This window comes from Geotrypetes seraphini, chromosome 3, assembly GCF_902459505.1.
Source record: "Geotrypetes seraphini chromosome 3, aGeoSer1.1, whole genome shotgun sequence".
In the NCBI taxonomy this organism is placed as follows: domain Eukaryota; kingdom Metazoa; phylum Chordata; class Amphibia; order Gymnophiona; family Dermophiidae; genus Geotrypetes; species Geotrypetes seraphini.
The window spans coordinates 145,384,177-145,404,291 of NC_047086.1; the positions used below are offsets into that span (position 1 = coordinate 145,384,177).

The 20,115-nt window shown below is 42.7% G+C and overlaps 1 protein-coding gene across 2 annotated transcripts in view; it reads right to left on the bottom strand.

Annotated features, from left to right (window-relative positions):
- Positions 1–20,115, bottom strand: part of NKAIN2 (sodium/potassium transporting ATPase interacting 2) — a 1,107,699-nt gene that overhangs the window by 240,595 nt on the left and 846,989 nt on the right. For both annotated transcript variants that reach the window (XM_033938936.1, XM_033938937.1), the window contains exon 4: positions 10,200–10,400. In XM_033938936.1, coding sequence (XP_033794827.1) covers positions 10,200–10,400 — 201 coding nt within the window. The remainder of the gene's footprint in view (positions 1–10,199; positions 10,401–20,115) is intronic.

Below are 20,115 nucleotides of genomic sequence, written 5' to 3' on the forward strand. Positions count from 1 at the left end.
ATGTTCATATAATGAGTCAAAATGTTGTGTGATCGTGGCACCGAGGAACCCCCTCTTCAAACACAGCATGTATCCAAAAAGTGGGAGAAAAAGCCTCAGACTAATGTAGTGGCATAGAATCAAAAGGTACAAATCAAAACTGCTTTTTATACTTTCACTGGCAAAAAACTCCCTCACAGAACAGCTCAGGTTTAGAAAAGGGCAAAGTCACCTGGAGGCACGTTCAAGGACTTAGCTGACAAAGGACGACTTGGGCTCCAACGCTGTCATGTCTTCTCCAATCTTGGAGCTCAAGTTGTCTTTTGTCAGCTAAGTCCTTGAACGTGTCTCCGGGTGACTTTGCCCTTTTCTAAACCTGAGCTGTTCTATGATGGAATTTTTTGCCAGTGAAAGTATTTAAAGCAGTTTTGATTTGTACCTTTTGGTTCTGTACTGCTACATTAGTCTGAGGCTTTTTCTCCCTCTTTTTTTTTTGGGGGGGGGCATTCTAGGTTTGAAGAGGAGGGGTACCTTGGTGCCACGATCCCACAACATTTTGACTCATTATTTAAACGTCTCTATCATATCTCCCCTCTCTTGCCTTTCCTACAAAGTATGGTATCCAATTACAAGTAACCTCCCCAGATACGCCACTGGGTGCGCCTAAGGTTCAGACGCCTCCCAATATAAGTCTATTTTAGGCAGTGCCAGGTACGATTCTATAAATGGCGCCTAACTTAAGTTTGACATGCGCTAAGCACCACATTCCTAGGCACCAAACCTATGGTTTGGGCACAGTTGGCCCTAAGGGCTCATGTAATAATCCTGCACTAATCAGTTAGCGCTCTGAAATGTAGCTGTGCTAACTACTTACTACAGGAATGCCCCCTTGATACAACCCTCCTTAAAAATAAAAAAATTTTGAGCATGTTCTAAAATGGCACTTACCGTAGAACACTATTTTAAGCTGTGCTAGGGCCCCTCAACTAAGGCATGCTTGTGGTGGAGAGACAGAGGCTTGCTGAGCGACGGGTTGCCTGTGGTGAAAGTGCTGGAGCTGTGGAGCCGTGTTGAGAAGTTGCGGTTGCGTGATGGACCTCTTTATTCAGCAATGGCAAGTGGCTGGTGAGTCTCGTGGCGTTTGCTTCATTCTCCTGATGGGGGTTAATCAGATCATTTGGGCCTGAGGGTGAGCCACTTATGTGCTGGGGGAGCAATTCCCAATGGAAGTTTGAATTGTGAGACGTTACAACCAATACTAATCTGGTGAAAGTACTGATTGAAAGAAAAGATCGCAGCATCTTTGTTCACAAGATAGATGGAAACACTGAGATTTAGTGTGGCGGTAACAGTAATATCGGAGTGTTGGCCTGGCAGAAGAAATGTACAGATTTTGTACCCTAAGGGGCTCATAATCAAAACAACCACGTCTAAAAACCCACCCAAGTCGGCACGTGGATGACCTAAAAGACAGGTCGTCCAAGTGCTGATAATCAAACCAAATTTCTGGACATGCCAAGGGACTTTTTATGCCTCTGAATGCCGCTGTGCACCCAGAGGTGAAAAGAGCGTATTTGGAGGAGTGGTTAGGGCAGTATGTGGGCGGGATGGAGGCCGACCTAGACTTAATCGTCCCGCAGCGATAATCGAAAGTTTTTCTAGACATCCTGGATGAAACACAAACGTTGTGAGTTAGACAATGTAAAAACAGGTATAAGTGCCAAAAAGGTATCCAAAGTTACCAAATAACCACGGCAGAGATAAAGTAAAGATCCTCACACACTTCCCCAGCATTCATTGACCCCCTCACACCCCCACAAAGATCAGAATAAAAAAGTACATACCTGTCTCCAGAACATCAGCACCAGGTATAGGAAAGCCTAGTAGAGCTGCACACAGGTGTCTTAAATAGCCTAGGGAGGATGGGCTAGTGAACCATAGAGAGGAGGACCCAGGCCCATAAGCCTCTCTAACCACTACATTTATGGTAAAACATGTGCACCCACCAAAACTCCCTAAAACCCTACTCTACTGCCATATAGGTGGCACCTGCAGTCATAATGGCTATTGGGGTTGTAGACAGGTGGGTATAGTGTGTTTGGGGGGCTCACCATAACCTATAATGGAGTTCTGGTAAGATGTTTATCGACACCCTTTTTGTAAAGTTCATAGCATTGCCCTGTAAGGAGCCCCACTGCTCTGTTGCCATGTCTGGGTGACCAGTCGATTATAAAATTGACCCCTCTCACGCCCAAATGGTCTTGTTCTAAGGATTTGGGACTTGGACAAAATTTTGGTTAAAAATGTGGCATAAAGATAGACATACTGGCGGTCTGGATGAACAATAATCTGGACGTTCAGATAGATGATTTTCTTAAAAAAAAATTCTAGACGCATTTTTTGAAAATGGGCATTTTTTGTCAGTCCCTATGGCTGAACTCCAAGATTCAAATTGGCGGGTTTAAGGTCATTTGGAAGCATTGGATGAAGGCAGGCATACGTACTTTGGACGATGTAATGTCAGATGGTAAACTGATTTTTCACGACTGCAACATACATTTGGTTTTGCTAAATCCCCAAATTATAGATAGATGCAGTTGAAGCAGGCCATTCAGGAGGGGTTCCCTGATTAAAAAATCTTAAAAATCTGTATAATCTGCCGATCTTATGTTTTCAGGCGGACTTCCTTGGACACCAGGCCGCTCAGTGGTATAAATTAATACCTGGATTTTTAAATAAGAAATCAAAGACTGGTCTTTGTTTGCACAATGGTAGTTTGGAAATTTAATAAAGATTTTTTTTAAAAAAAGAAAAGAAAATGGGCATTTTCCCACTGCCAGCTTTGGGCGTCTAGCATCATACGTAAGGTGACCATTTATTTTTTTCATCAAAAGGGGACATCTATTAATTGTCAGTCCCGCACTCAATCCCACCCCAATCCCACCCTAGCCCCGCCCCCAATCCCGCCCCCAATTTCTTCCATTCATTTTTCATGTACACATAATATTTTCATATTAATTCATAATGGTAACCTTAAAATAAAAAAAAACTACAAAGCACACTGTACGCCAAGAAAATGTTTATCATTTATATTTGGGGGGTTTCAAAGATGTCAAGGCAAATGACTTTAAAATATGCAATGTCACCTCAGTAACTATAGAAAAATAGATAAATATAGTGCAAAATATAGACAGCAGATATAAATTTTCAAAACTGACACGTTTTGATCACTAAATTAAAAATAAAATCATTTTTCTTACCTTTGCTGTCTGGTGATTTCATGAGTCTCTGGTTGTGTTTCCTTCTGACTGTGTATCCTTTCTTTCATTTCTTTCTTTCTGCGCTCAGGCCCAACAATTGTCCCTTTCTATTCCCTCCCTCCTTCCTTCCTATGTCCTTAGTGCCCCCAGTGCCTCTGTCCTGTGTCCTTAGTGCCCCCAGTGTCTCTGTTCTGTGTCCTTAGTGCCCCCAGTGCCTCCTTTCCATGTCCATAGTGCTCCCAGTGCCTGTCCTGTGTCCCTAGTGCCCCTAGTGCCTCTGTCCTGTATCCTTAGTGCCCCTAGTGTCTCTGTTCAGTGTCCTTAGTGCCCCCAGTGCCTGTCCTGTGTCCCTAGTGCCCCCAGTGCCTCTGTCCTGTGTCCCTAGTGCCCCCAGTGCCTCCTTCCCATGTCCATAGTGCCCCCAGTGCCTGTCCTGTGTCCCTAGTGCCCCCAGTGCCTACTTCCTATGTCCATAGTGCTCCCATAGAAACATAGAAAGATGACGGCAGAAAAGGGCTATAGCCCATCAAGTCTGCACACTCTACTGTCCCACCCCATTAAGTCAGAGTGCTGCTTGACCCACGTAGAGATCCCACGTGGATGTCCCATTTATTCTTAAAGTCGAGCACGCTAGTGGCCTTGATCACCTGCACCGGTAGTTTGTTCCAGTGATCCACCACCCTTTCTGTAAAGAAATACTTCCTGGTGTCACCACCAAATCTCCCTCCTCTGAGTTTGAGCGGGTGCCCCCTTGTGACTGAAGGTCCCTTAGGAAAGAATATGTCGTTTTCCACCTCGACACGACCTGTGATGTACTTAAATGTCTCAATCATGTCACCCCTCTCCCTGCGCTCCTCTAGAGAGTAGAGCTGCAACTTGCCCAGTCTTTCCTCGTATGAGAGACCCTTGAGTCCGGAGACCATCCTAGTGGCCATTCGCTGGACTGACTCAGCTCGAAGTACATCTTTACGGTAATGTGGCCTCCAGAATTGCACACAGTACTCCAGATGAGGTCTCACCATGGTTCTGTACAGTGGCATTATGACTTCAGGTTTACGGCTGACGAAGCTTCTATTGATACATCCCATCAGTCGCCTTGCCTTGGATGAGGCCTTCTCTACCTGTTTGGCAGCCTTCATGTGTGCACTGATGATTACTCCCAAGTCCCGTTCTTCTGAAGTCATAGCTAGTTTTCTCCATTCAAGGTGTATGTTCTGCATGGATTTCTGCTGCCGAGATGCATCACCTTACACTTCTTTGCGTTGAAGCCCAGCTGCCATGTCGAGGACCAGTTTTCCAACTTGATCAGATCCTGCGTCATACCATCCGTGAGATCGCTTTCACTTACTATATTACACAGTTTGGCGTCGTCGGCAAACAGCGCTACTTTTCCCTGAAGCCCTCGGGTCAAGTCCCTTATAAATATGTTAAAAAGGGATGGTCCCAGGACTGAGCCCTGTGGCACTCCGCTAGTCACCTCCGATGTCTTAGAGAGGGTGCCATTGACCACCACCCTCTGAAGTCTTCCACTCAGCCAATCATTGACCCATGCCGTTAGCTTCTCACCTAACCCCATCGATTTCATCTTGTTTAATAGTCTACGGTGTGGGACACTGTCAAACGCTTTACTGAAATCCAAGTACACTATGTCCAGAGACTCTCCCGAGTCTAGCTTTCCTGTCACCCAGTCAAAGAAGCTGATAAGATTGGATTGGCATGACCTGCCCCTAGTGAATCCATGTTGACAGGGATCCCTCAGATTCCCCTCATCCAATATCGTGTCTAATTTCCCTTTAAGTAGAGTTTCCATGAGTTTACACACTATTGATGTGAGACTTACTGGCCTGTAATTTGCAGCCTCCGCTCTGCAACCCTTTTTGTGCAGAGGAACAACGATGGCAGTTTTCCAGTCCAGGGGGACTCTCCCCGTACTTAGGGAGAGATTGAAGAGCATGGCTAACGGTTCCGCCAAGACATCGCATAGCTCTCTGAGCACTCTTGGGTGCAGATTGTCCGGCCCCATGGCTTTGTTCACCTTGATTCTTGACAGTTCTCTGTAAACATCAGCTGGTGTGAACTCAAACTTCTGAAATGGGTCATCCATGCATTGCTTTGCATCCAGCCGAGGCCCGTGCCCTGGTGCCTCGCAGGTAAAGACTGAACAGAAGTAATCGTTCAGTAGTTTGGCTTTATCGGAGTCAGTTTCCACATAATTCCCGTCTGGCGTTCTAAGGCGTACTATCCCGTTTGTGTTTTTATTCCTGTCGCTAATGTACCTGAAGAAGGATTTGTCCCCTTTCTTGATGTTCTTCGCTAGAGTTTCTTCCATATGAAGTTTGGCCTCCCTGACTGCTGTTTTGACCGCTGCAGACTTCGCCCTGTATTCAATGTTTGCTTCTTTTCCCCCCATGCGTTTGTATGAGAGAAATGCTCTTTTCTTCTCCTTGACGAGGTATGATACCTCATCTGTGAACCATTGGGGTTTCCTTTTTCTTTGTTGTTTGGTTACCGATTTTATGTAGCGGATAATTGCCTCATGAAGGATCGATTTCAAGGTTGACCACATAGCTTCCACATTATCAGTTACTTCTTGAACCTGCAGCGTCTGGTAGACGAAATCTCCCATATGTGCGAAGTCAGTGCCCCTGAAATTGAATACCCTTGTTTTTGTTTGTGATCTAGGGAAGCCTTTCCTAAGGTTAAACCATACCATGTTATGGTCACTGGTGGCTACCGTATCTCCCACCGAGACGTCCGAGACGCTTTCTCCATTCGTAAGTACCAGGTCCAGGATGGCCTGGGCCCTAGTGGGCTCTAGTACCATTTGTTTGAGCCGAACTCCCTTCATGGACGTCAATATCCTCCTGCTATCACAAGTTGTCGCTGATAATGTGTTCCAGTCTACATCAGGCATGTTGAAGTCTCCTAATAGAACAGCCTCCCCCCGTAAGGTGATATTCTCAATGTCTTCAATTAATTCTGCGTCCTTATCCTCCGATTGTCTTGGAGGTCTGTATACCACACCAAGGTACAGGCATTTTTCTCCACCTCTGGCCAAGTTTACCCAGATGGATTCCCCAGTATACTTGACATCTGTGATCCTGGTTGTCTTAATGTTCTTTTTGATATAAAGTGCTACCCCACCACCTAACTTACCCTCTCTATCTTGTCTAATCAGGTTGTATCCTGGTATGTTTATATCCCACCCATGAGAGTCTGTGAACCATGTTTCGGATATTGCTACTATGTCTAGGTCTGAATTAACTATTTCTGTTTCTAGTTCTAGAAATTTATTCCCTAGGCTGTGTGCGTTAACATACATAGCTCTCCACTCTTTCTGTTTGCTAAGCTCCTGTTGTGAGCCACCTGTTTGAGTCAAATTGTCTCCTAGCGATTCGTTTGCAGTAAGGGTACTTACCTCAGACCTAGAAGCGTAATGTTGGTTCGCTACATCTGGATTGTTGCTTACTGCTTCGGTGTAAAAGTGGGTACCCACCCCCGACTTACCTAGTTTAAAGCCCTTCGAAGTAGGCGGGCTAGTCTGTGCCTCCTTCCTATGTCTTCCCTTGCCTTTGTCCCTCCCCTGAAGCCAACCTGCCTGCCGGCCACCTCCTTCCCTCCCTCAAATGCCTGATTCAACCCCCCCTCCCCCCACGATTCAACTCCCCCCCCCGCGGATTCAACCCCCACCGCGGATTCAAACCCCCCTAGCGATTCAAACCGCCCATGTACCACCGCTGCCTGCCAGTCTGCCTCCCTGCTGCACTGATTCAAACCCTGGGCCACCGCCGCTGCTTCTTCCCGACGTCAATTTTGACGTCGGAGAGGAAGTTCGGGCCAGCCAGGCAGCGATTGGCTGGCCCGGAACGTCCTCTCTGACATCACAATTGACATCGGGAAGAAGGGAAGAAGCAGCAGCTGCGGCCCAGGGTTAGAATCGGCGCGGCAGGGAGGGAAAGTGATCGCCCATCCTGGTGTCCACGTGCACAGCTTCGGGACGCTGTCCCTGAAAACGGGACATTTCGGTGTCCTGAAGCGGTGGGTCGGGACAACAGGACGCTCGGTCTGAAAACAGGACTGTCCCGTTGAAAACGGGACGTATGGTCACCTTAATCAAACGCCCAAATCGGACTAAGACTTATGTTTTGATTATGCCCCTCCACATGTTTTACAAATTGCCAGATTAACAACCTGTCAACTGAAAGAACAAGTTGTATTGCACTTTGGCTGATGTTGGTGTGATCTTTTGCAAGACAGGTCCTTTGTGTGTCCGACAGAACCATAGACAATTGCTATGACAGATCTTTTAAAAGCCCTTTGGTCTAGCGAGCTGTGGATAACAACTAGAGACTGAATATTTTACACTGAAGTAGCAAGCTGATATATCCAGTGGTTTTTGATCCAGTGAATGTAGGAGTTTACTTTGAACTATTGTTGCATTACTGCTGCCTATATATCTTACCTCCTTCATATATACTGAAAGATTATCTGAAAGAAGATTATCACAATTAAAAATTATTATTATTATTAATTTATTTTTTTTCTCAAATATAATCACTAAGGATTACAGTTGAAATTCCTCTGATGTTGCAGTAATCTTTTGCAAGATGGGTTTTTAGTGCACCCGACAAAACCAGCTGGAGTTGCCATGACAGACCCTTCGTATGTTATCGTACAAATTTTTTTTTTTTGTAATTTATGACTGGCGATGCACATTTTCCCAGAGTCTGAGACCAATGGAGATGACTGTGCTGATGGAAAATAGAAGATATGGTCCTTATGTTTTTGACATTTTGCCGTTCCAATCTATCCTGGAATAAGAATGACTGTGCTGAGAAATATCTAGTGAATTTAATCATCTTAAATCCTCTTTAATCTTCATCGCTAGAAGATCTCATTGTACTCCCAGCTATATTGCTGCAACATTTTTAAAAAGCGAAAGAAGATTATCTCCTTTTATTTTGGTCTGGTGTGTGAATGTTAGTGTGTGAATGTGTGGGTGTGTTTGAATTTAGGCTTATCCTACTATGCTATGATAATTATCTCATCTTTACCTCATTCATTTTCTACGAAGCATAATGATCCTAATTTCTGAGCTCAGTTGATTGATAATTCTTTATCTGTCATACCTGCTGACTTATTGGTTAATACCTATTATTAGCTAACTCATAAGCTGCTTTATAGTGCACCCTTATACTCAATATTTGTAAGTTTTCATTACCCAGTATTACACATTTAGGGACTTGGCAGATGTGAGAAATACAAGCCTTACTGATTTCATTTCTTCTAAATATAGTATGATGTAAAACTTGGTCTAAGTCACAAAAACCCACCTAAAGTAACCAGATAAGCATTGCAAACACATAAAACAGACCCCCACACACTACCCCAGTGATCACTGACCACCCCCACCCCCATAAAAATATTAATCACACCTTTAAAATTCAGCCTTCAGACCATCATCACCTGGCAGCCTGGCATAGGAAAGCCTAGTCGTACAGCACAGGGGCGGCTTAAACCATCTTGGGAGTGGGTTAGGGACCCATGGAGAGGAGGACCCATGCCCATAAGACCCTGTAATCACTGCATTGATACTTAAACATGTGCACTCCCCTATACACCCCCAAAACTTTTGTACTGGCATATAAGTGGCTCCTGCAGCCATAAGGGCTATTGGGGTGGTAGATAAGTGGGTCTAGGGGATTCTGGAGGTGGTTTGGGGGGCTCATCATAACTTATAAGGGAGCTGTGGTGAGGAGAAGATATGGCACCCTTTTTGTGAAGTTCACAGCAGTGCCCTGTAAGGTACCCCATTATTTAGGTGCCATGTCTGGGTGTTCAGTCCATCACTTTGCAGACCCCTCCCACGTCCAACAGGACTTGTTCTAGGCGTTTTTGACTTGGACGAAAAGTTGGACGGAAATGTGGTATAAAGATTTAGCGACTTGGCCGATCAGAGCGGCAGGACGTATAATTAAACGATTTTCAAAACAAAAAAAATTTGGGACGTATTTTTCGAAACAGTGTCCTATGCTGATTTTTAGTTTGGACGATCTGCGACTTAGAGGCAAACGGACTTAGATGTCCCTTTTGATTATGCCCCTCTATATTACTTTGGCTAATATTTATGCCTCCAATAATAACTTGTTTGATTTTTTTCAAAATTTTATCCCCAGTCAAACCTTTCATTATAAGGCACATTATTTTTAGGAGGTGATTTTAACTGTGCCCTTGCAGCAAACAATAAATTGGGACAAACTTTTAAATGAAATCCAACTATTAAACTTCTACAAGAGCTGAATCTTATTGATATTTAGTATCATGTTGGTCCTATCACTAATATTCAATTTGTCTTCTGCAAGTTTTCCTCCTTGATAAAAACATTGAGAGATGCGTCTCAGGACACTGCTGATGATGAAGTTCTACAGTTCTCCTTTTGGTTTTTATTTGCACGACATTCACTGCGGACTTGTTGGATTCTTTTTTGCTTTGTGATTTCTCTGCTATTGAAATAGACACGAGAAGTCACTGCTTGCCCTGGGATCAGAAGCATGGAATCATTCTATATTTTGGAATTCTGTCAGATATTTTTTTTTTACCTGGATTGACCATGATTGGAAACTTGGCTAGATGGACCATTGGTCTGACCCAGTATGGCTATTTATATGTTCGCCCTTTAATGTGCATTTCTTTTTGCAGCATTAATAGGTACAGAGCTATTCTGAATAATTCACATCTCAATACCTCAGCACTGATATTGTTAAAGTTTCAGTTTTGTACATTGGCCCCATAGTTCATCAACAGTACTCATTTACTAACATTAGTGCACACTGTTACCAAATGACCCTGTCACACAATATATCCTTTGCACAAGATATACAATAATAAAAGAATAAAGTGATAGGCTTAATCAGTATGAGTCCACTGAAGTATTTGTGCAATCAGAAATGTAGGACTTACTGCAAAAATGATCTGAAGAGAACAATGCGCCACTTCTATATACTGGTACTCAAGCAAACACCCTGAGACAGTAATATAACGATGGTCTTCAGGTGCCCAGTCAGGGACAGGGGTCACTGAGGTCACTGCACAGCCTGGCCCATTCTCCATCCACCAGGAACGATGCATTGAGACATTAAAGGTCAGAATTAGATCTCTTTCCTGAAAAGACAATGAATAAGTGCAGGATTAAAACCAGGCAATGTTTAAGTATCTCTGGAGGCAGTTTAAATAAAAGATGACTAGAATATCAAAGGTTCAGCCTAACTGTCCAAAACCCTATAGAATAATATAACGTTCCCCTTTTTATGAAGCTGTGTTAGGGTTTTTTTTTATTGCTGGCCACGGTGGTAAAAGCTCCGACGGTCATAGAATTCCTATGAGCGTAAGAACTTTTACCACTGTGGCTAGCAATAAAAAAAATCCTAACGCAGCTTCATAAAAGGGGGTGGGGGATAGGGAGAAAGTTGACTATTCTTACCCACTCACTGTGCTTTTGTAATTACTATATTTTGTAGACTAGCAAAGACAAATTGCTCCTTGATTACAAAAACAATAATCTTAGGGACCTTGATCAGCTCTAGTCTTCACTGAGGGATCCTTTTACTAAGCTGAGGTAAAGAGTGACCTCGTCACATCCTTTATTTCAAGACTTGATTATTGCAATGTTGCTTACGCTGGCATTTCTTAATTCAACTTACGGCGACATCAGACTTATACTGCTCTTAAGATATTAGGCCATAAAAGTAAGTTTGACCGAGTCACTCCTCTTTATTTGCATTATGATTGGTTACCAGCTGTCTTTAGATTTCAATTTAAAATATCAATGTTAACACATAAGGCATTTCATACCTTGGAACCTAGTTATTTGAGTTCTTTGACCATCCCTTATACTCCAGGGCATATATTGAAGCCTTTACAAGACAATAAGACTCGTTTGACCAGCAGTACATAGAAAATGGAAGTGCACATGACATAAGACTTTTTTTCCAGTTAGCACCAAGTCTTTGGAACCAGCTTCCAAATTTATATTGGTCTTGAAACTAATTTTGTAGCTTTTAAAAAATTATTAAAAACACTGTATTAATCGAGAGGCAATCAGACATTTTATCACAACAGGATTTTTATATTTTATTTTATAGTTTTGTAGGATTTTATGTGAGTTTTTTTAAATTGGTAGGGATGATTCTGTTAGGTCTTTCCTACTAATTATGGAGTTCCTTTCTCTTTCTTATGCTATATTTTTACTTTAATTATAAAGCTGCTGAGAACTGTTGTAAGTTTTGGCGAGATATCAAATATTAGTAAACATAGTAACATAGTAGATGACGGCAGATAAAGACCCGAATGGTCCATCCAGTCTGCCCAACCTGATTCAATTTAATTTTTTTTTATTTTTTCTTCTTAGCTATTTCTGGGCAAGAATCCAAAGCTCTACCCAGTACTGTGCTTGGGTTCCTACTGCCGAAATCTCCGTCAAAACCTATTCCAGTCCATCTAAACCCTCCTAGCCATTGAAGCCTTCTCCAGCCCATCCTCCCCCAAACGGCCATATACAGACCGTGCAAATCTGCCCAGTACTGGCCTTAATTCAATTTTTAATATTATTTTCTGATTCTAGATCCTCTGTGTTCATCCCATGCTTCTTTGAACTCGGTCACATCCTTATGCATTTTTCCCGTGTGTTAAGGCCATTGTTACTGCAGCTAGAAAATGGCCAAATTTCTATTTTGTCTAATAATGACCATTAAAAAATACTACCAAAAGAGCACTTATTGACATGTATTTTATAGGTGGTTCATGTGGTAATTATGCACTAACCAGTTAGTGCAGTCACATTACCACACGCTAAATAATTTAGCACAGGAATGCCCACTGTCTGTCTCCTGACACATCCCTTCCAAAAAAATAGAAAAAATTGTCAGCACAGGCAGATTTTGAACTTACCACAGGATGTCTGAGCACATCCCGCAGTAAGCCATTTTGAGTTATAAGCACACACTAGTGCTTACTTCAGCCTAGTAAAAGGAGCCCTGAATTACTTAAGTCACCAAACTCTTCCCCCTCCTGGTTGGCATGCAATTATTATTTTGCATGCCAACTGGGAGATTTTACACTGATAAATAATTTCATCACCTGTCAAGTAAATAATCACATGAAATTCTATTGGACGCAGATGTTTTGAAATAACAGTTAATAAAGAACTTAATAAATGTACTGCTAGTAAGGTGTTATTGGGACATTGAAACAAAAGACAACCACATACAATGGAGAAAACCAGACCTCAATATGGCTTCTCGATTTATAATAAATCACACTGATCCCATATCATCATAGGCCTGAAAAAACTCCATATAACATATGTCGAACTTGAAAACTACTGGAGTTGGATTTGAAAACTACAACCTTTGTGCTTTTGTGCTGTCTAAAGAGATTAAGCTAAGTAACTTTGCTATAAAATGATAATTATACTGAAACAGATTTTTGAATGGTTTATAGAGACACACCATGAACAATTCATCTATATGATTTAAAAGCCTCATCAAAGTGTATTATTGTGGGCATCAAGTGAAAATTAAGCAATTAAAACAAAGATAAATTGAATATTGAATGCGAGTCATTATATATGTTACATGGAGTCTTTTTCAGACCTATGATGATATGGGCTCAGTGTGATTTATTATAAAATCAAGGAGCCACACATATTGAGATCTGGTTTTCTCCATTGTATGTGGTTGTCTTTTGTTTCAATGTCCTAATAATACCTTAATAGCAGTACGTTTATTAAGTTATTTATTAGCTGTTAAATAAATAATCACTTCAGGAAGGGCAGGCTTTCAGAATTTTTAAGTCCATGACTTTAACTTTATCATTAATCATGCCTATGTAGGCGCTTCTGGCGTTAGCCACGCCCATAGTGGCATTAAGCAGCCTAAAGCGCCTATGTAGGTGCAGTTCTGGTGCGTATTATTTAGGCGCTGGTAAATGCTTTAACATTGCAATTTTTTGTTATTTGAAACTGCGTTTGATAATTAAATTAGGCGCCAGTAGAATTTCCCCCTATGATTTAACATAAGAACATAAGAATAGCCTTACTGAGTCAGTCCAATGGTCCAACAAGCCCAGTAGCCCGTTCTCACAGTGGCCAATCCAGGTCACTAGCACATGGCCAAAACCCAAGGAGTAGCATTATTCCATGCTACCGATCCAGGTCAAGCATTGGCTTCCCCCATGTCTTTCCCAATAACAGAGTATGGACTTTGTGTCAAGACCAATAGTCCGTAGAAATGCTCAAAGAACTCTGTTGTATCAAGGCTTTAACAAGGCTCAGATCAAACGTTCAAAGGAAAATAATAGCACAGCAATGCAACATGAGCTGGATTTATCATAAATAAGGGAGCCCGACCCTGATGAAAATAACTGAAACATGGTCATGTTGGAAGGGGACATCCTTGTAAAGCCTTGATACAACAGACAAGTGTCCTGCACAATTTCTAATTTGCATATTATTCAAACATGAATATCACTAAATAGAAATTTTATAAAAGAATGGGACCTATGAAGAACTGAGCTGTGTAAACGGGATACCAAGCCCTTGTGGTTCATCATCGGTAGCAGCCGTCTGAGGATCCAACAAAGCAGTTCATATTATCTTTGATACAAGGGTAGATCATATATAGATAAAAATTGTTAGAGTCCACATTTTGGTAGGTGCCCAACTTTAGGTAGCCCTTACAGAATTTTCCTCTTGATGACTACTTCAGATGGCAAGCAGTGGCATAATGAGGGTGAGGCACCCGAGGCAGTGGTGCCCCTCCCTCACCTTCTTCTCCACCCCCCTACCCCATCTGCTCCTTCCCTGCTCTCTACTTCCGCGCGCATGCAAGCCCCTTCCCCGTACTTCTTTAACGTTTCCATTGCGAGCAGCAACCCCAACCTGTTGCTCACACCAGGGTCAGCTCTTCCTCTGATGTTACTTCCTAGGTACAGGTTGGGGTTGTTGCTCGTGCTGGGAACATTAAAGAGGTACAGGGGAAGAGAAGGGGGGGAAGGAAGATAGGGGGGCACAGAGGAAGATGGGTGCCAGTGCCCCCACCGAGACGGTGCCCAGGGCAGATCCCCCCCCACGCCCCTCTTACTATACCACTGATGAAAAGTCATTAAGCAACAACAAATGGGCAGATACTATTCGAAAAATGCTGGATTTTGCTACTGAACTGGAAATAAATCCTGATTTTACTAACATCTATGTCGGCCCTGATCTTTCTCAGCTCAGTGATAAAGTGATTAAAGACAAGCACAGATCAAAACTATGGCAATATAATTGTAACTACCATTAGAATAGGTATCTTGCCAAAGGATCTAACTCTGTTGGAAATAGGGCCTGAGTCACATAACAGATAGCTCACAACAGCTCTAGGGTTCATGAGAATATGGATTTCCAAGTATTATCTGCAAGTAGAGCTCTGTGTTGGGGTTCACATGGTAAACTGGTTCAATACAAAAATGAATAGCAATTGGACACAAGATTCCAGGCATCCCCTCTTCCAGGTGCAAATGTTGAAATAACAGTGTGAAGAGATAAGGAAGGTAATCATGCCTGCAGTGAGAAGGCCATTTTAGTATGGTTATAACGAATCTGTTCTGCAAGGTATGTTGTGTAGTGAAGAGGAACAGGAGAGAAGAGATGCAGTATATATATAATTTTTGTCACTCAGAGAATAGTTAAGCTCTGGAACGCATTGCCAGAGGATGTGGTAAGAACGGATAGTGTAGCTGGTTTTAAGAAATGTTTGGACAAGTTCCTGGAGGAAAAGTCCATAGTCTGTTATTGCGAAAGACACGGGGGAAGCCACTGCATTGTATGAAATATTGCCTGGTTTGGCCAGGCACTGGTGATCTGGATTGGCCACTGTGGGAATGGGCTACTGGGCTTGATGGACCATTGGTCTGACCCAGTGAGGCCATTCTTATGTTCTTAGACTATCTTGGCCTCTCACTTTTCTCATAATTGTTGGAAATTTGCTAGATGTGAATAAGATATGCTTATCAAAAGGCAAAAATCTGCTTTGTACTGATGACTATGCTGTTAAGAGAGAATTCTCTGCAAATAGAAAAAAGATAAACCATCAAGTCTGAACTCCCGGAAGACCAAGCAAATGGAGAAAAATAACTGCACAGTTGAGAGATGGATGGGTAATTGACATATTCTCTAAGAAATGGCAAGGCTTTGCGAGGAACTTGCCAGGAAAATATCTTAGAATACTTTATGAGACTTTTAAACACTCAGAAAGGTGTGATACATGGACACTGCTTCACCAGGTGAGGTAAATGGATACGCCGAGAACTTGCACTGATCTGAGATGTTTCTCTCTTCAAAGTATCCTAAATGAATCTAAAGAGAAAAGATGACTTTGAGCTTGTTAGTAAACTGGTCCATTTAAAAACAGAGAAGTAATTGAGCTGATTTTGTTCTGGCTGAATATTCTGATTAGAAAAATTTGTGATATTATATGCTGTATTTTATACAACACAACAAAAAAGGTAAGTGAGATGTCCAATCAAGTCACAGGTTGTAGCATAAAATCAACTGAAACAATACGTTGGATCTCAACAAATTGAGTAATTTCTCTGTCAAGAAACTAATGTGTTGTTTCAGTCATGCTGATTTTATGCCGCAACCTGTCACATGGTTCGTTTTGCTACATTTATGTACGTCGGATATTATACACGTCTCCCTCCGTATTTGCGGTTTCAGCATTCACGCTTTCGATTATTCATGGTTTTTAGCTTGCTGGCTCCTCCCCCAAAATTACATCAGCTTGCATAGAGAAATCGCTGATTCCAAGCATTTACAGAGAAAATTGCCAGTCCCAGCACTTTATTCCCCATGTTTTGCCTCTCCTTCAGGAACAGGCTAGGTCTCCCACATGTTATTTGCGTTTTCACCATATTCACGATGGTTTTTAATAGAAAACAGCGAATAACATATGGAAAAGTTATTTGTGGTTCTGTTAATCCCCTATCACAGTGAATACGGAGGGAGAAGTGTACGGTGTATTGTTATTCCCTGACAAAGGTATTTCAGTTTGCTGAAACTAGGATCCTTGCTGGGACCTGTAATTACAGAATCTATACAAGAAAATGATTGTGGCTGGATTGAACATCTCACTTGCTTTTCTTGTTGTATTGTTCATACTGTAAAGCAAGCCACTTCTTTCTTTTGGGGGGTATTTTCTACAACACCATAGAGTTCTGAGTCGTGAAGTATTGTATTCAAAATGTTCTCTCTATGATATGTCAATAAAATGATGTAAAAAACCTGTTTTCTATGTATATGACTTTGCCTCAAGGAGATAAGGCAGTAGCTCCATGGGGTCCATTGGGTGTTTGCTTATTGGATTATTTCCTGAGGATTATTTTAGCCTCACTTCTGTCTGAAGAGAGGTTTCTGAGAGCCCTGAAGTCTGTGTGTGGTGCAGTTTGGATGATTTTGTGTGTGTGTCCCCAGGCCACAGTACTCAGAAATATCTTCAGATATGAAGTTTAGAGAGGGATGTAATTAGTAATGGTGGTATCTGGGAAAGAAATGCATGCAGGAGAGACTGAATGGGTCACAATAGTGAGACAGAGACCTGAGGATCTTTAGAATCAGTTGGTTTTGAAATGCTTCCTTTACTGAAGCTGCAGGGGAATGAATCCAAAGGGCTAAATATGAGATGTTTCACAACTAAGGAAGCAAACTGGATTGTACACAGGGAAAATGACATTTTATTTAGAGTTCTGGCTTTTGTTCCTAATTTTTGATTCATTCACACATTTATGCTAATTAAAAAAATTTAAGCATATTTGAACTTTATTTAACTTGCAAAAAATTGGCTTACACATATTAGTTCTTAGTTTAGCATGCATTAAATTGATTCTGGGCACAGTGAGGTGCAATTTTACTAAAATGCAGTAAACAACTCATGCATGTTCTTAGGGGCAAATTCTATAAACAGCGTCTCAATTGCAGGCAGTGGTAGGTGTCTTACCACTGTCTAACCAGTCAATCAGGACGTAGTTTTTCTAAAAATAAAACCCCAGAGGCAGGCTGCCTACACTGTAGGCGTTGGTCGTGGGTACAGGGAGGCACCTAGGGATGCTTAAGCTCGCCCAAGGCTGGGTATGGGCGTGGATTCACCCGGAAGTTGCCTTGGGGTGAGCTTAAGCAGCCCTAGGCATCTCGCTAGGGCCATAATATACATCTGAAATGTAGGCCATTGAAATGTTGGCCTACATTTCAAATAGACACGGTGGCTAAACTGATTGGGGCAAGGAAATCTCTCTGCAGTGATCAGCTGAGCGGCTGTGGCAGGGAGCACTTGAACCCCACCACAAGTTGGCTGGCAGGAGGGATGCTCACACTCTCTTATTGCCACTCCTGAACCCCACAACACTGTCCGCAGCAGGAGGGATGCCCAAACCCTCCCACCACCACCCCTGAGCCCCCACCCACCATTGTCTGTGGCAGTAAGGATGCCCAATCCCTCTTGCCAGCAGGCCCCCCAAACCCATGACACTAAACCACACCACACCCCAGATCCAACTCCTCTATCCTGGCACCCCAAAACCTACCCTGACACCTCCCAGTACCGTCTGTAATTCAGCCGGCTGGAGGGATGCCTAGTCCCTCTGGCTGCCAGGCCTACCTCATCACAATGGTGGGCCTTCCCCTTCCTGGTGCATCCTGGGATGCACTAGGGAGGGACCTACGCCCTGATTGGATATGGGAGGGGCCTTAGGCACCTGGGCCAAGTGGATTCTTAGGCCTCCTTCCCAGTGCATTCTGGACTAAGGGCTCCTTTTACAAAGCCGCACTAGGGCCTTAACGCGCAGAATAGCACACGCTAAATTGCCGCATGCGCTAGCTGCTACCGCCTCCTTTTGAGCAGGTGGTAGATTTCCAGCTAGCGCGGATTTGTAAAAGGACCCCTTAGACTCTGATTGGCTAGATACCAAAGGCCCCTTCCATAGGAGTTGGCCAATCAGGGCCTTAGGTTTGGGTGACATAATGTCAGCAAGCCCCTACCTATGGTGCAGACAATTAACAAGCTCATAATTGAATTAAAAAAAAATTTAAATTGCCGGATAGACGCCTACCTGATTCTATAAATGGTAGGTGCCTAGTGGCACCTAATGCCTAAATAGGTATATTTGGGGGTAGAGAAAGAGATAGGCACCACTAGGTGCGATTCTGAAATGGACTTAGATGCCTGCAATGTAGGGCAGTAAAACCCTGGCTTACATTACTAGCACCTAAGTTTTGTGATAGGCGTGATTCTGTAAACAGTGCCTAAGTGTGATTGGCATGCAGCTGGTGCCTTTTTTCAAAGCGCCTGCAGATTTAGGCGCTGTTTATAGAATTTGGCTCTAACTGTATATAAGGTGGGAAATGAGCAGTCTATGAGCGTGGGTTGTATATTGTAGTTAGTGATGGTATTTAAATAGCCTAAATAAGAAAAGCCAGGTAAATGCATCTGCACTACATACTTGGGGGAGTACTGTAGTGGGATTAGTAAAGGTACAGAGAAGGGAGGCAGAAACTAAACTAAACTAAACCTTAGATTTATATACCGCACCATCTCGGTAGACACAGAGCTCGGCACGGTTTACAGGATTTAGGATGAGAAAGGAACTCCAGTAGAGGGTTTAAGGATTAGGTGTAAGATAGTGGGGATGGGTGGGATGAAAGGAATGCTACAGTGGCTAGGGCTCTTCAGCTTAGAGAGGAGACAGCTCAGGGGTGATATGATAGAGGTCTATAAAATACTGAGTGGAAAGGGTAGATGTGAATTGCTTGTTTACTCTTTCCAAAAATACTAGGACTAGGGGACATGCGATGAAGTTACTAAGTAGTAGATTTAAAACTAATCAGAGAAAATATTTCTTCACACAAACATGAAATTAAACTTTGGAATTTGTTGTCGGAGAATGTGGTGAAATCAGTTAGCTTAGCAGGGTTTAAAAAATGCTTGGTTATTTTCCAAAAAGAGAAGTCCTTAGGCCATTATTAAGATGGCTTTGGGAAATCCATTGCTTATTCCTAGGATAAGCAGCATAAACTCAGTTTTACTACTTGGGATCTTGCTTAGGAGCTGGGTTGGCCACTTTTGGAAACAGGATACTGGGCTTAATGGACCTTCGGTCTGTCCCAGTATGGCAGTTCTTATTTTGAACAGGCGCTGCCAAGGGCAGGAGCAAGAGGGCTGAGCTCCTACCCTCAGTGTCTCCCACTGGCAGGTTTAAAACAAAACAAACGCCAGATACACTTCTTAAGGAGCTCATTGTCACAGGATATTGTACAGACAAATAGCAGCAGTGGGCTCTAAAAGGGATTAGACCAATTTATGGAAGATAGATCGTTCAGAAGCTATTTAAGTCCGCTATCATAGATGTCCCCTTGGATTAATGTGTTCCTGGACTGTGACTGATCACAAATAGAAGAGTATGACAGCAGATGGACAATGGTAAAAATATTTCTTGTAAACACTTCCAGCTTGCCAGTATTGGACACAGGATACGGAGCCAGACACACTCCCTTACCCAGTTGGGCAATTGTGCTGTTATGTTGAGAAAGCTGTGCTAGGGGGTATAAACCAACAGAAAGCACGTTCCATCTTTGCACAAAGATTTTATGCATTGGAAAACAAATGCTTTTTGCCATCGCTGTGAAAGAAAATCTTGGCCCTAACCAATTAGAGGCTTGTTTGTGACCACTGTGAGTCAATGAAAATAACAATAACCAGATGTCTTCCCATGGAAGAAAATCTCAGCCCAAGTCAATTAGAAGCTTATTTCTAACCAGCATGACTCAATAAAAATAATAAGCAGTTGA